The sequence below is a fragment of the Phascolarctos cinereus genome, unplaced genomic scaffold, assembly GCF_003287225.1.
Source record: "Phascolarctos cinereus isolate Bilbo 61053 unplaced genomic scaffold, phaCin_HiC Scaffold_2;HRSCAF=192, whole genome shotgun sequence".
Lineage (NCBI taxonomy): Eukaryota > Metazoa > Chordata > Mammalia > Diprotodontia > Phascolarctidae > Phascolarctos > Phascolarctos cinereus.
Window position 1 is genome coordinate 360,705,445 of NW_027555625.1, and position 16,382 is coordinate 360,721,826.

A 16,382-nucleotide genomic window follows, 5' to 3' on the forward strand; every position below is an offset into this window, starting at 1 on the left:
GATAATTTACCCCATTCTACCTCTCCTTTTCTCCTTCTCTCAGTATAATTCTCTCTCACCCCTTAATTGTATTCTCCAGATATCATCTATTCATCTTCCACTCACCCTGTGCCCTCTATCTATCAATCTATCTATACACATAATTTTTTTTTCCCCTCCAACTACATGAGTTACAAATGTCATCTTTCCATGCAGGAATGCAAACAGTTCTACCTTAATAAGCTCCTTATGATTTCTCTTTCCTGTTGACCTCTTCATGCTTCTCCTGAGTCTTACATTTGAAAGTCAAATTTTCTCTTCAGCTCTGGTCTTTTCATCAAGAATGCTTGAAAGTCCTCTATTTCACTGAATATCTATTTTTTTCCCTTGAAGGATTATACGCAGTTTTGCTGGGTAGGTGATTCTTGGCTGTAATCCTATCTCCTTTGCCCTCCAAGCCTTGCAGTCCCTTAATGTAGCAGCTCCAGACCTACATCCAATTCTACAATTGTGATCTAGTCAAGATAGAGGACATCGAAACTATTACTCCTTTGTTCTGAACATTCTCCAACTATTAATGAAGCCTCAGATAACATTAGCTTTTATTGGCTATGATATCATGATGACTCATACTAGCCTTGAGGTCTATGAAAATTTCATTAGATGATAACAATAATAATAAGAGCTAGCAATTATGTAGCATTTTAAGGTTTGCAAAACTCTTTACATTTGGTCTTCACAATTTCAGGAAACCACCAGAGAACAGCACACCCAGTAGATATGATTATTAATCCCCATTTTACAGATGAGGAAACTGAGGCTTAGAGAGGCTAAATGACTTGCTTAGGATCACACAGATAGTAAGTGCCTGAGTCAATACTTGAACTCAGGTCTTCTTGACTCCAATTCTAGTGTTCTTACTTTTCCTAATATACTAAGACTCAAAATGAAAGCCATCCAAACATTTCTTTTATTTGTGTGAAGTCTAAAACATCTGAAAGGTTACACTCACAACATTTACAAAAAGCATCTGAAAATGTGACATGTTATCAATATGTACATGCTGAAGAACCAGGCTGTCTGTTCTTCTCAGAAGCTTTTTAAGAGGTACGTGAGGTAGGCAGGCCCTATGAACAGGGCAGTGCTGAAGTCATAGGGGAAAGAGAGCTGCCTGTTCTAAGAAGGTAGACATGGAGAAACTCATTTTGTGACCTATGACCTAATAGCCCACTTTGGGTTAGACTCATTCTCTTTGAATCAGTCATTGGTAGGGAGGTAGAACCTAATCAAGAAGCAATACTGAGACCCCAAGAGGAAGTGGGGAATGGGAAGCTGTCTGTTCAACTCCTGAACATTCACCTTAGAGGCCCCAATTTGGGTCCTCCAGTCCCCATAGCCAATGGCTGTTAGAATGAGATATTGCTGCTAGAGACCTATAATCCTGGGTCCAAAAGTCTAGAATTCAATTCAGTTTCACCCCAGGCTTGGTTTGCATCAACAAATGGAGCCATCTTCATGTTGGGTATGATGAAAGAAGTCAATTATGTCGTGAAACCCCGGGTGAGTTTCAGGACCGCTTCATAGGCGACAAAAACCACCATGTTCACAGGGAAGGCTCGACAACAGTTCAGAGCTAGTCCTTTAAACAAGACCCTCACTCCTTCTTCCTTCACACTTTGTGTGAAACAGTGAATGAATCCTCGGTACCTTTGCTGGCCCAGTCCATCAGCCTGAAGACGAGACTTGATCACATCCATGGGAGTGGCCACAGCCCAGGCCAGGACACCAGCGCAGCCACCAGACAAGAGCACACCCAGGATGTCTGCAAAGGACAGACAGAAAAGGCACTCAGCACCACATTCATTTTACAGAGAAGGGAACTGTTCTAGGTCAAAGTCTCATCACCTGGATAATTACAGTAGCCTCCTAACTAGTCTGTTACTTTCTAGTCTCTCCCTTCTGCATTCAGCTACCATCATTACCAACATAATCTTCCTAAGGCACAAAGTTGACTATGTCACACACTCCTCTCATCAGCAATCCTTGGTGGTTTCCTCCGGTGTGTAGAATAAAACTCAGGCTCCTTAGCCTAGCATTTAAAGCCCTCCACACTCTGGCTGATGCCTACCTTTCCACACTTATTCCAAACTGACCTATTTAGAGTTAGTTCTATGGCCTTGTGCCTTCACAGTGACTTCTCCATGCCTGGAAAGGCTTTCCCTCCACACTCCCACTCTTGAAATTCTTAGCTCCTTCCAAGGTTTAGCTTAGTTATTACCTCATAACTGAAGCCCTTCTTAAGCCTCTACTTGTTACTGCTAGGTGACATAGATAGATCACTGGACCTGGAGTCAGGAAAAGCCTGAGTTCAAATCCAGCCTCAGACACTATGTGACCCTGGGCAAATCACTTAACCTCCGTCAGTCTCAGTTTCTTGGTCAGGAAAGTGGAGATAAAGGGGCAGCTAGGTGGCGCAGTGGATAGAGCACCGGCCCTGGAGTCAGGAGGACGAGTTCAAATCTGTCCTCAGACCAAACACTTGACACTTACTAGATGTGTTACCCTGGGCAAGTCACTTAACCCCAATTGCCTAAAAAAAAAAAAAGTGGAGATAATCACAGCACCTGCTTCCCAGGTTGTGAGGATAAAATGAGATAATGTAAACCTTAAAGCAATATGTAAATGCTAGCTATTGTCACTATTCCCTCAAAAATGTACACTCCTTGAGGCCAGGGATGATTTGTTTTTCTGTCACCAGAATCTTGGCTGAATGAGTGTTAGGCTTACCTGGCCGACTCTGCCCAGCTGGAGTGAGCCATTCGCAGATGATGGAGTAGGAGAGGAAGTAGGTGGCAAAGGAATTGCAGTCTCGGAACATCAATGCCAAGCTGCCCTTGTAGAGGCCTCCCAAGCCTTCTTCCTTGGCCACAGTCTTCAAGCAGTGCAGAGGACCTTGGTACTTGGGTGGGGGAAGGAGATCACTGGGAGATGAAGAAGTTATCGAGGGACGCTGTTTCTGTGTCTGCAATCGGATTTTGGCCACTTCTGTAGGGGATGTCAGTGTGACCTGGGAAATCAAAGGAAAAGGCCAAGAATAAAACTACTGCTGTATCATTGGGGTGCAGTGAAAAGAATGCTGGCTTTGGAGTCAGAGGAGGCCTGAGTTCAAATCCAGGACCTGACTCTTAATAGCTGAGTGACTCTGAATAAGTCATTTAACCTCTTAGCTTCAGTTTCCTCATCTGTAAAACAGAAATAAAAATACTTGCACAAAAACCCTATCTCACAATGAGACACACACACACACACACACACACACACATGCATTTTTTAAACATATGCAATGCAGGAATTTGTTTTGCTTGATTACAAGAGTTTACAAGAGTTTTTTCTTTTTATCTTTTTCCCAGTAAGGGGAAGTTGTTGGCATAGAAAATTTTTGTTCATTAAAAAAATTTGCTTTTTAAAATCTCTGTCTCACAGGGTTTTTGAGGAAAGCATTTTGTAAACTCTAAAAGCATCATAGAAATGATTGCTGTTATTATTTTCCCCACACTGCTGTCACATAAATGTTTTCGTAATATGCCAATTTTCAATAGGATTCTCAAAGAAGTTCATTGACTTTGCCCCAGATCATACACCAGAGATATATTTAAAGGCGGTGTCACTCAGCATGAGAGCAGCCTGGGGACCTCCAACCTCTCAGCTCAAGGCCTGCCAAAGTTTATTCTAGAGGCCTTGAAATGGGCAGGTTATTCCAAAAGTGAGCAGCTTCTGAAAGCACAGTGAAAAGGCCCACTCCACTCCTCCACCATACCCAGTTCCTCTTCTTGGAGCCACTTCTCAAAGCCCAGGCTAATGATGAAAAGCCCTGGCCTGGAAATCAGGAAAACCTGGGCTAACATCCTGCCTCTTACACTTACTAGCTGTGTCACTAACCTAACCTTAGGCAAACCCACTGGACACTCTGAAAGTCAGCTTTTTCTTTAGGAAAACAGGGAGAATAATACTTGTACTTTCTACTTCCCATGGGGTATTATGAGGAAAGTAATTTGTTAAAAACTTTTTATTCCCTGGGTGGATGAAGGGTCATAGACAACATTGGAAAGGACCTTAAAGGTCATCTAGCCCCAGGGCTTCATTTTACAGATAAGGATATATTTGGAAAGGAATATAATATAAAAAAAACCAAAATAAATCTTTTTTTAAATTGTTTAACTTTAAGCACTAGGGAAATGGAAATGCTGTGCAAAGGTCTCATTGTGGGTAAATGAATCTGGTACTGCTCATGTTCCGTCCATCCATGCATATATGTCATGGTTCCCCAGCTACACTATAGGTATTTGAGTAGAGGACAAAGGGCCAGGGTCTGTCCCAGAGACCTGCCTGGCTGGCTGGAGAAGAAAAGCTGTGTCTGCTTGGCTTGATGACGAAGTGAGCCCTCTGTCCTATGAACCAGAGCCAAGCTCCTTTTCTAGAGCTCAGAAACCTGTCAGTCAGTCTGTCCGTCAGAGAGATTTCTCAATTAAAGAGACTCTGAGGAAGCAAGCATTTATTAAGTGCCTACTATGTGCCAGGCATAGTGCTATGTGCTTTACAAACTCTACCTCCTTGGATCCTCATAACAACCCTGGAAGGGATGTGCTACCTCACTGGAGTCAGGACGCCGTGCTCCCCAACTTGCCTTTTTGGTTCTATAGACGCTAGACATCCACTCAGTGGAGAGCACTGGATCCGGCGTCAGGGAGATCTGAGTTCAAATCCAACCTCAGATACTGACCAGCTGTGTGACCCTGGGCCACTCACTTAGCCTTTGTCTGCCTCAGTTTCCCCGACTGTGAAATGGAAATTATAATAGCACCCACCTTCTAGGGCTGTTGTGAGGATCAAATAAGACAGTATTTGTAAAGCATTTAGCGCATTACCCAACACATGGTAGGTGGTTAATAGACGCTTGTTTCCTTCCTTTCGTCTTTCCTTCCTTCTTTTTTTTAATCCTTCCTTTCTTCCTTCTTTCTTTCTTTCTTTCTTTTTTTTCCTTCCTTCTTTCCTGATAGGATGAGTTAGGGTAGAGGACCTTAGACCCTGGACCCTTTCACTCTTCTAAACCCTTTACAATCTGCTTTCTAATCTTATTATTCAATGAAACTGTTCTCTTGAAAGTTACCGATGATCTTTTAATTAACAAATCTAATGGCCTTTATCAATCCTTCTTGACATCTCTTCAGTATATGACATTATTCATCACTCTCTTCTGCATGATCTTTCTTTTCTAGGTTTCTCTGACACACTACTCTCTGCTGATTCTCTTCCCATCCATCTAACTGCTCTTTCTTGGTCTCTCTGGCTTGCTCTTCATCCATATAATACTTAATAATCATGTGGGTCCCCTAAGGCTCTGTCCTGGATCCTCTTCTCTTTTCAGTCCTTTCACTTGATAATCTCATCAGATCTCATGGGTTGAATTATCATCTCTATGCAGATGACTCCCAGATCTATACGTCCAACCCTAGTCTTCTGAGCTCTAATTCCACAACACCAACTGCCTTTTGGACATCTCAAACTGGATGTCTTGTAGGAATCTCAAACTTGACACATGTAAAACTGAACTTGTTATCTTCTCCTTCCCCCTAAAAAAAAAGTCCTTTCCCTCTTTAGAACTCCCCTATTACTGTTGAGGGCACAATCATTCTCCAGTCACCCAACTTCAATGCCATCCTCAACCCCTCACTCTCACTCACCTCAATTCCCAAATCTTCCTGTTTTTACCTTCACAACATTTCTCATGTATGTCTCCTCTTCTCTCCACTCACATCACTATAGTAAAGTCCCTTAGCACTTCTAGAGCCTGGACAACTGCCAAAGCTTACTGTTTGGTCTCCCAACCTCATCTCTCCCCACTTCATTCCATTCTTCATTAGCTGCCCAAGAGATGTTCTTAAAGCTCTGAACATGTCTCCTCACCTCCCCAATAAACCAAAGTAGCTCCATGTTACTTGCAGGATAAAATATAAATTCTTCTATTTGGCATTTAAAGCTCTTTATAATCTGTCCCCTTACTGCCTTTCCAATCATCTCACACTCTCCTCCCCTCTACACACTTTATGATCCTCACACACACACACAACACTCCATCCCCAACCCAACCTTTGCCAACTGTCTCTCATGCCTGCAATGTTCTCCTTCACAATACCTCAGTTCCCCTGGCTTCCTTAAAGACTGCTCAAATATGACCTTCTGCAGGAGGCTTTTCCAGCACTCCCCCTCCACAAAAAAAAAAATTAATTTCCATCTATTCTGTGTATATTTATGTGTATCTAGCTGTTGACATGTGTCTCTCATTAGAATATGAGCTTCTCATGGCAGAGACAGTGTTTTTGCATATTTCTGTATCCCAGGGCCTGGCACAAAGTAAATGCTTAATAAATGCATTTTGAATAACTGACTGTCAGATCAATAAATCCATCCTCCTACCTTTAGGCAGGATTGTATCAATTCAGCCAAAAAGATCTTCCAAATCATTTTCCCACCTCCTACTTCATGAGAATTTGTGCTTTACTAAAGTAGAGCTCGGGACCAGGAGTCAGGCAGGCAGCTGATGATCCAACCCAAACCCTATCACTAATTCTGGGAGGTGGGGGTGACCTCAGATTTTCCTTCCCTGAGCTCAGTTTTCTCACCTGTATAATGAGAAGTAAACCAGGTTAGTCTCTAAGGCCCTTTCCAGGTCCGACATTCTATGCTCCCATGACCTCATTGCTTGCTAGAAGCTACAAATACCAGTGGGATCCTTTGTTGTAGGACTCTAAAGCCCCATGGATTTATTTAACCAGGATTCCTGAGAACAGAGGGCCAGTGGTGTCCTCCCTTACCCTGACAATGCCAGAGGCACATCCCGAAAGGGTGATGTCTGTTTTGGAGGGCTTCACGTCCGAGCTGCCATACTTGAGCTTGCAGATGTGAGAAAGGCAATGCTGATAGGTGCCGAAGGAGACTGAGGAGACCAGAGACACTGTGCACACGGGCAGGGAGAGCCCCCTGTAGAACCCAGAGAGCTGGGGCCAAGGAATCAGCAGAAAGAGAAGAAAAGAGAGATTGAGAGGGCATTAGAAAAGAGAATGGCATCAGCCATAGCCTAACTTCCTGGTTTGGAATTTCTAGCTACCAAGTGAAACCTCTTTCAGGAAGCCTTCCCTGACTTTGCTTAGCCCATTGGGACCTTTCCCTTGGCTAACCTCTGAGAGCATTTAATGTCTGTACCTCCAAGATCAATTCTTATTCTTATCAATCAATCAATCAATCAAAACATTTATTAGTGCCTATTATGTATCAGGTACTGTGCTAAGCACTGGGGATACAAAAAGAGGCAAAAGGGAGTCCATAGGGGGCAGCTAGGTGGAACAGTGGATAGAGCAACGGCCTTGGAGTCAGGAGGACCTGAGTTCAAATCTGACCTCAGACCAAACACTTGACACTTAGTAGCTGTATGACCCTGGACTTAACCCCAACTGCCTTAAAAAAAAAAAAAAAGGCAGTCCCTAGGAGCTTACAATCAGACAGGGGAGATACCACACCATACCATGCTATCTCTTATTGCCCTCTGGCTTTTCTTTGTATCAACATGTCCTCACAGCTGACTTCCTGAGGACAGGCACCAAATGTCATTCTCCTGACTCCTCCACAGCTTAGCCAAGCACAAGGCCCCAGCACACAGTAAGTGAAGGCAAAATTGGGATGTAGTACAAAGAACAAGTTATTGTTACCATAGGGACAGGGACTGTACCTCTGATTTTGTTAGGGCAGTGCACTTGCAGGTGAGGAAGCCAGCTTGCTTGTTTTCTCCCCCATCAGATTGTAAACACCTTGTGCACAGGGACTGCCTTTTACCTCCTTCTACATCCCCAGTGCTTAGCTCAGTGCCTGGTACACAGTAATTGCTAAATAAATACTTATCGAATGAATGATTAAAAGTAACTTTGCCCCAACTAGAACTGGATAACAATGGAATCGACTGCTCCTCCTATAGCATTTAGCTCTGGGCCTTAGCCACAGTCTGTGCTCCAGAAATGCAGATGATCCAAACCAAGGAAAGAATGCAGGCTTCCTTAAATAGAGATGCCCATTAGTGGAAGGGCTGGTGTAGAGGTTGAAGTACCGAAGTACTCCTTTGATTGGGAGGTTGAATGGGAGAATGGATAAGGCTCTTAATGCTACAGTTCTCTGAACTGAATTGACTTTAGAGAGGCAGCATGGCTGACTGGTTAGAGTACTGAGCTTCGATTCAGGAAGGCCTGAATCTGAATCCCATCTCAGGCACTTATTGGTTGGGTGACCCTGGGTTCTCTGGGCTTCAGTTTCTCCATCTGCAAAATAGGAATAAGAAGAGCATACATGGTTCTCCTGAGGATCAAATGGGATCATTTACTTAATCTGTTGCTGTCCAGTCACTTAGCCATGTCCAACTTTTTGTGACCCCATGGACTCTTGCATGCTGGTACTGTCCGTAGGGTTTTCTTGAGAAAGATTCTGGAGTGGTTTGCCATTTCCTTCTCCAGTGGATTAAGACAGACAGAGGTTAAATACTTGGCCAGGGTCACACAGCTAGTAAATGTCTGAGGCTGGATTTGAACTCAGGTCTTCCTGACTCCAGGCCCAGCACTCTATCCACTGAACCATCTCACTGTCACTGCTATTATTATTCATCTCAGAAGAAAAAATTGCTTCAAAACTATACCCATTAAAACCTAATTCATTTGAATTTCAAAACGACCTTGGCAAACTACCCTTTGGTCAGGAGATGGAGGAAGTTAGAAGGCAGTGTCCTTCCCAAATGATAGTGCTATTTGCCCTCTGGTTGAAACGAACTCCTACATGAATGTTTATACTAACCAAGGGCATAGACTTACCTTTTCTGCTTTGTACAGTTCTCGAATACAATTCCAAATGCTAGTATACTTCTTTTCAGTTTGGATTCTGACCTGTAAAAGAAGGAAATGATTTAGAGCTCGGCCAGACTCGAGGAAGCAATTACAAGGATTTCCAGGACTTAAGGGGTCACTCCATGATATCCTCTAAGTTCTGTTTCCAAATCAGTAAAACCAGGAGAAGAGAAATAGAGGGTCAGGAAATTATAGAGGTACTAGGGATTTTAGGATAGAAGAAAGGCAGGAATGTGAGGAGAGAATCATGGAAGAGACCAAAAGTCTTGGACAGTGAAATGACATCTCATCAATTAGATAAAATGAGATAACATATGTAAAATACTTTGAAAATCATTAAGTGCTATAAAATGCTAGCTATCATTATTATTGGTGTTATTGTAACCCACAAACAGGGCATATAAAAGAAATAGTACTTCTTTAATTCAATTTTATTATATTTTCAATTCTGAGAAAGTAATTTTTAAAGGCTAGAAATTTCCACGGTTCCCAGCCAGATCTGGTATATTATGTACAGATCTGGGTGATACATTTTATTGAGATCATTATCAAAATAGAACATGTCCAGAGGGCAACCGAGACTGTGAGGAGACTATAAATCATGTCTTCTTAGCATCAGTTGGTAGAACTGGAGATGGAGGCAGGATTGTGCATGGAGTGCAGGACAGAGTCAGAAAGACCCAGGTTTAAATTCCACCTAGACACTTACTCAGAGTGTCATCCTGGGCATGTCACTTAACCTCTCTGAGCCTCAGTTTCCTCATTTGTAAAGTAAGAGGGACTGAATGACCTCTAAGGTCCCTTCCAGCTCTAAATCTATAATCCTATGTTTAGCCTAGAGAAGTGATGACTTAAACAAACTGAAACCGTCTTCAACTATCTGAAAGACTGAAACAGCAAAGAGAATAGACTAGTTCTGAAAATTTCAAGAAGTCATAGCTAGGAACAATAGGTATAAATTACAAGAAGGTTGACTTCAGCTCAATAGAAGGAAGAACTCCTTAATAATCAGGTAATGACCTTCCAATCACTGGAAATGTTCAAGCCAAGGCTGAATGAATGACTCTGGGGGAGAAGGAGAAGAATGAGGGGCGAGTAGACCTTCTGTCACTCTAAAGTCTCATCTAGCTCTGAGATTCCATAATTTTATAAATGAGTTGGTTTAGGGCCTAGGCTTAACAAGTGAATAAAAATTAAATTAAGAACTGAAAGGAGGCGATAGAGTACTCAGAGGATCAAACTGGGAAGAGTACTAGAGTACACTGATGAAATCAAAGTCTCTGAGGTACTAAAGTGTAACACCCCCATTGGATCATTCTCCTCAATGAAGCAGTCACTCTTACAGGTTGGAAATCCAGAAGATGGCTTCTACCCTAGGTTCTAGGAGTAACCCTGGTGAGCTATACTATAGCTTACAAGCCCCAACTGGTGTGCTTCTTTTTAAATAGTCAGCCAACTGACACAATTAGCAAATAGAAAAGGTCTCATAAACATGGGCTTGAATCTCAGCTCTGATCTTTAATACTTGAGGGATGTTGGTCAAACCACTTCTATGAGCCTCAGTTTTTTTTTTCCTCTGTAAAATGAAGGGGTAGAGTTTGATGATCTCTAAGGTTCTTTTCAGCTCTAAATCCCACAATCCTATGCCCATCAGTTATTAAATGGTGACTATTATTGAGACAAATGTGTTGAAGATAGAGAGGGAAAGAGGAAGAGAAGTGAAGAAGGGGCAATGGAATGAATATTTTGGGCAACTGTAGGGCAAGAATCAAAGTACCTTCACTGTGTCCAGGGGGTAACCCACAGCAACGCCACAGACACCTGAAAGAAACAGAAATGTTGCAGATGAATGGCACATCATTCCTTAGCCTATTAACTGCCTTAGAGGAATTTATTAAAGAGGCCAAAGAGATGTGAGGACTCTCAAAGAATTAGAGACCCCCTGTCGCAGTCTGTCATGAAGATGCTCTATTCGAGGGAATCTTCCTCAAAGGTTCAGTTCGGTTCAGACACTCTCCTTCCTCCCACCTTCCTACACTGGATTTGCAGGATATACCATCAACACTCCAACCTCTCGTGTCCTGGTTCCCAAGCAGTATGGAACCCAATTATAGGCTACATAAGACTGCCAGAGGAACCCAGGCGCAGCACTCCAGACTGAGGCCAAACAACACTACAGAAGATAGAGGGGGAAAATCCCAGACCACACACAGCTGAATCACAACAAGCTAGGTGGCGCAGTGGATGGGATACCAGGCCTGGAGTCAGGAAGACCTGAGTTCAAACCTGACCTCAGACACTTACTAGCTGTGTGCCCTAGGGCAAGTCACATAACCCCTGTTTGCCTGTTTCCTCATCTGTAAAATGGGGATAATAACAGTATTGACCTCACCAGGGTTGTTGTGAGGTTCAAATAAGATAATATTTGTCAAGCACTTAGAACAGTGCCTGGCCTTATAGTAGGTGCTATATAAATGCTAGCTGTTATTATTGTGGTGATTAGCACAGTGCCTAGCAAACAGTAAGCACCATATAAATATTAGTAAGTAATTAGCAGTTACCTGCCATTCACCTTCCCACTCTCTCCTACACACAATCTCAGACTTGTAGGCTCTCCAGAGCTAGAAGGCCATCTCTCTGGTCTACCCCTTGCTTGAACAAGGCTCCCCTCCATAACACCCTCGCAGGTGTCATCCAGACTTTGCTTTGAAGACCCTGACAGAGTAGGAGGCCACTACTTCCTGGGGCAGCCCGTTCCATGGCTCAGACTGTTAAGTACTTTATCTAAACACCAAGACCAAACCTGTCTCTTTGCAATTTCTACACATTGTTCCTAATTCTACCTCCTGGATAGAATTACAAGCAGAATGAGGCTAGTTATGCTGTAACCTGCAGGAGAGTTGGGCTGATGTGCTGATAAAATCAGAGTAAGGGTACTGGAGGCCAGCACAAATACCTTCCTGCTCCTCATTGGTACAAAGCCCCGGCTGAGCTCCTCTGCCCTTTATCTTGCTAACTCTCTGATGTTCATTTCTTGTGCCCACTCCCACCAGTGTGCTTGTTGTTAATATCATCACTCTTACACAATGGATATGAGCAGAGGATCAACAGAAATGGCTCAAGGTTGAGGCCAGTAAGAGTTTTGGGCCATGAAAAGCCATGAGCCTATTTTCAGTTAGGGAAACAATCAGTCCTTGGGCCAAACTTAAATCTCTCTGAGCCTCAGTTTCCTTATCTACAAAATGATGATGATGATGATGATGATGATGATGATACATTATCTACTTTACTGAGCAGCCTTAAGGAAAGTGCTATGTGAACCTTAAGATGCTATATGAATACGAGTTATCATCTTTTTTTTATTATTAGGATCACAAGAGAGATATAAAGAAAGTACTCTAGGTGTACAGAGAAGGGAATGACAGCTTCTTGGTAGGGAAGGAGATCAAGAAAGGTTCCACTTAGGAGGGTATTCATTGTGATATGCTGCCTCTCTGAATTAAGAGGGATGATTCACAGCTACTTGGTGCTTGGCCTTTAAAAGAAGGAGGAAAAAAGTGGGGGGAGGAAGGGAAAAAGGAAGGAACAGAAGGGAGTAAGGGAGGGAGGAAGGAAAGGAGGAAGGAAGAAGGAAGGAAATAGAGAGAGAAAAGAAAGAAGGAAGAAAAGAAGTAAAAAGATAAGCAAAGGGAAGGGAAGGAGAAGGAAAGGGAGAAGGCAAGGAGAAAGGGACCTAGTCTGTGTAAATCCAGAGCTTTAAGTTTGGGGTCACAGATTACAACTCTACAGTAATTCCTTCTCCTGATTCCACTGGCGTCCTCTTCTGATACCTCACTGTGGTGCTAATGTGTATCAGGATTCTTAAGGGCATGTCAGTGAGCACAAACTCTGGCAGTTCCTACCAAGTTAGAAAGGCTTCAAGGATGGGTCCAGACTCTGACTTTGTGTCTGTCCTCTGAGGACCAGCCCAGAGACATGAAAGTACGAATGGAAAATTTCCAAACCTCACAAAGTTCAGAAAGGCCTAACACAGCAGAGTTGTCTACTAGATCATGAAAATTGAGGGCCACAATTCACAAAGACTGTCTAAAATAACATGGAGGGGCTATGACCTTCAGTCATGGAGGGAGTATATACACTGATAAAATCATAGTCCCTCTCAAGTATTAAGGTATAACACTCCATTGGACTACTCCCCCAAACTAGGCTGTCACCTTTACAGGTTAGAAATCCAGAAGATGACCTGAGGTTCTAGGGGTAATCCTGGTGATATGTACTATAGCTCACAAGCCCCTACCAATGTGCTTCTTTTTAAACAGTCAGCTGGCTGACACATTTAGCTCTCAGCAAAGGCATTTACTTACTAAGATAGCATAGTGAAAACAGTAGCTACAAAACATCTCCCCTTCCCCAGAACCTGGGGTGCACTCTTACAGAAATACACACTGCATTCTAGGAAAAACAGGCACAAACTTAGAATATAATGGGAATAGAAACAGATGTGTCCAAGGCAGCTCACAACTACTGGTTTTGCAGGACATAAAAGTCCTTTCTCTTTTTGTAGAGTCCTCTAGAAACTTTGCCTTATCCTCAGCAACTCTGCTGGACAGTGTGCTTAGCCGGGCTCCCAGGTTATATACTCCTCTCCAAGGCTTAATTGCCAGGCCTGTCTGTCTCGTGAGTCCATCGCATCTCTTTTCTCTGCGGCCACCGTCTTCATCGTTCAAAGCTCTTTCCTCCCTGGAATGACTGCTTTTCTGTATCTGTTTCTGCATGTAGCAGGTATCTTTACTCCTTCAACTATACTTCCAAGTCTCTCAAACTGATGAACTTTTGAGCTGGGGAGGGAACACTCAAATTGCTGATACAGGACATGGCTAGTGGGAAGAAGAGAAAGAAATCTTTTCCTGTCCCCCTCCCAGAGGTCTCCCCTAACTGATAAGTTGTCTTTTAAAGGTCACCTTGGGAGTGTGGCATTTTCCATCAGTCGATGGAATTCCCCTTCTGCTGTCTCAAAGGTGGCTCAAGCCTCAAACAAAAGCACCTTATTAATAAATTAAAACTCCACTATCACTTCAATTGAGAATCACATCTCCACCCTTGATAGGAGGAAGTATAATTCTTCCTCCTTTCTCAATAACTGTGAACCCCAGGTACACAGCACAGAGAGGAGGAAAACTCACTGTACTACATACATAATACTTCACAGAGGTAAACTACTTTCCCAGGAATAATATTGAAGGCACTTTTAAATTTATTACTATGGGGGCAGTTAAGTGGAGCAGTGGACAGAGCACTGGCCCTGAAGCCAGGAGGATCTGAGTTCAAATCTGACCTCAGACCAAAACACTTGACACTTACTAGCTGTGTGACCCTGGGCAAGTCATTTTACCCCAACTGCCTAAAAATTTTTTTAAATGTCAATAAATTTCATTATTATTATTTTTAGCAAAAGGATTTTAGTGCAGGAAAGGCACCTTAAAGCCTGAATCGCATAACCCCTCATTTTACAGCTGACTAAACTGAGGCTCAGAGAAAGAAAAAGTGATTTGTCCAAAGTTTCAGAGTGAGTCACTGGCAGAGTTGGTATGAGGGACCTTTTCCCCTGCCAGGCTTCTTAATTCAAAATCACTTCACTATACCACATTGTCATCACCCTGGCAAGTCCTGCCAGCTTTCTACTGATATCCTCATCTGATCATAGATCACCAACATTTGGAATCATTGCCCTTTCCCCTCATTCTTTGGGGCTCTCCTCCTCCAAAAACCCCAGTGCCCTGAAAAAAAAAATCTATTTGCTATTTCACAAGGCAAATATTGACCTGACACGACACTATTTCTTCTGCTTAAAATAGAATTGTCAGAACAAGATTAGTAGCTCTATTTGGCATTAATTTTGAACTATATTACCCAACTCTGCTCTTTAACCCTCTGTATCACAGTTCTGCAACGGGTCTTTCCACAGCACGGGGTGGAAAAAGTAGGGGTTGGGGGTGTACAGAAATCCCTCAACTCCAACATTTTGGACAGATTGAGAATTTGGCCTTTGCGTGATCTCTTTGGGTCTCAATTTTCTCATCTGTCATAGAATTACACAAACTCAGTTAGAAGAGACCATAGAACTAATATAACCCAACATTTACTCAAAGTAGGAATCTCCTTTTGATTCCCTACAGGTAATTATCCATCTATTCTTTTTTTGAGATTTTGAGTGACAGAAAACTTACTGTCTATGATGCAAGAGAATAGAAGGTCATGGAGAGCATGAACTGTTCCATTTTTGTCTTCATATCTCCACGACCTAGTACATGCCTGACACATAATTGGTACTTAATCAATGCCTATTACTTGATTAATTATCTCTTGAAGCAACCCACTTCATTGTTGGCTAGCTCCTATGGTTAGGACATTTTCTCTTCTATTAAACAGAAATCCCTATGATTTTTCCCCAGTGGTCATTGTTCCACTATTTGGCCCCAAACAGAGTAAATCCATTACTCTTCCACTTAATAGCTTTTCATACATTTGAAGACATACATCATATCCTCTAGTCTTCTCTTTTATCAGCTTCACATCCCACATTACTTTAACTTATCTTCATATGCCACGGTTTTTGAGATCTCCTTACCATCCTGGTCTCTTTCTCTGAATATGCTCCATCTTGGCAATGTGTCTTCTCAAATATGATACCCCAAAATAAATGTGAAACTTCAGCTGAGGTTTGATCAGGGCAGAGAACAGCCTGACTACCACTTTCCTCATTTTGGACATTATGTTTCTATTAATGTAGACCCAAATCACATAACCTTTTTTGACTGCCATGTCAAATTATTGATTCATTTTGAGCAATCTATTAAAATCCCTAGGTCTTCTTCAAATGGTCTGGCTCATCTTCTACACAGGGCTGTTGTAAGAATAAAATTAAAGAAAAAACATGAAAGTACTTTGTAGACTCTAGAATACTTTGGAAAATGTAAAGCAATATATATATATATTATATATATATATTTTTCTTTCTTTCTTTTTACCTCCAATGGCTCCAGCAATGAAATCCATCTGCAATCTAGAGGGCTGTTTCCTGTGCAGAAGTGGAAAAGAGGTTGAACCCCAGGGGCAGGATCCTTTTAGTTGGCCAGGAATAGGGTCCTTAAAATAGCCGAAGTGTTTTCTCTACTTCCCTTCAGGACTTATATATACAATGGAGGGTGAATGCACTATGGCTCTACATGAATGGTGGGTGGGAAAAGAGAAATAGAAACAATTCCAGGAACATTGTCAATGAGTAATCCAATGAGGTGAGCCGCCGGCAGTTCACAACTCTCACACCCAGAGACTTCCTGCACCCACTAATCTGGATGCCTGCCCCCAGAGAGCTGGTCTTGGGAAAGGGTATAAAAAGTCACATCAGTCAGCCAGCCCTTTTCCCCACCCACCTTGTTATGTGTTTCATAATATTCCAAATTC

The 16,382-nt window shown here is 42.5% G+C and overlaps 1 protein-coding gene across 1 annotated transcript; it reads right to left on the reverse strand.

Moving 5' to 3' along the window:
* Positions 1–926: 926 nt before the first annotated feature.
* SLC25A47 (solute carrier family 25 member 47) lies at positions 927–16,088 on the reverse strand. The gene is made up of 6 exons (XM_021007313.2): positions 15,947–16,088; positions 10,696–10,739; positions 8,886–8,957; positions 6,852–7,034; positions 2,767–3,046; positions 927–1,801 (listed from the first exon to the last, which is right to left on the reverse strand). Exons 1-6 carry the CDS (start codon positions 15,972–15,974, stop codon positions 1,521–1,523), a joined length of 888 nt encoding a protein of 295 aa, XP_020862972.1. The 5' UTR covers positions 15,975–16,088; the 3' UTR covers positions 927–1,520.
* Positions 16,089–16,382: the final 294 nt, after the last annotated feature.

Coding starts and splice junctions, on each gene's coding strand:
- SLC25A47 (XM_021007313.2), bottom strand. CDS start 15,974: ATGGATTTCATTGCTGGAGCCATTGGAG. Junction 8,958..10,695: donor ACCCCCTGGACACAGTGAAG/GTACTTTGATTC, acceptor CTTCTTTTACAG/GTCAGAATCCAAACTGAAAA. Junction 3,047..6,851: donor GTGCCTCTGGCATTGTCAGG/GTAAGGGAGGAC, acceptor TTGATTTCCCAG/GTCACACTGACATCCCCTAC.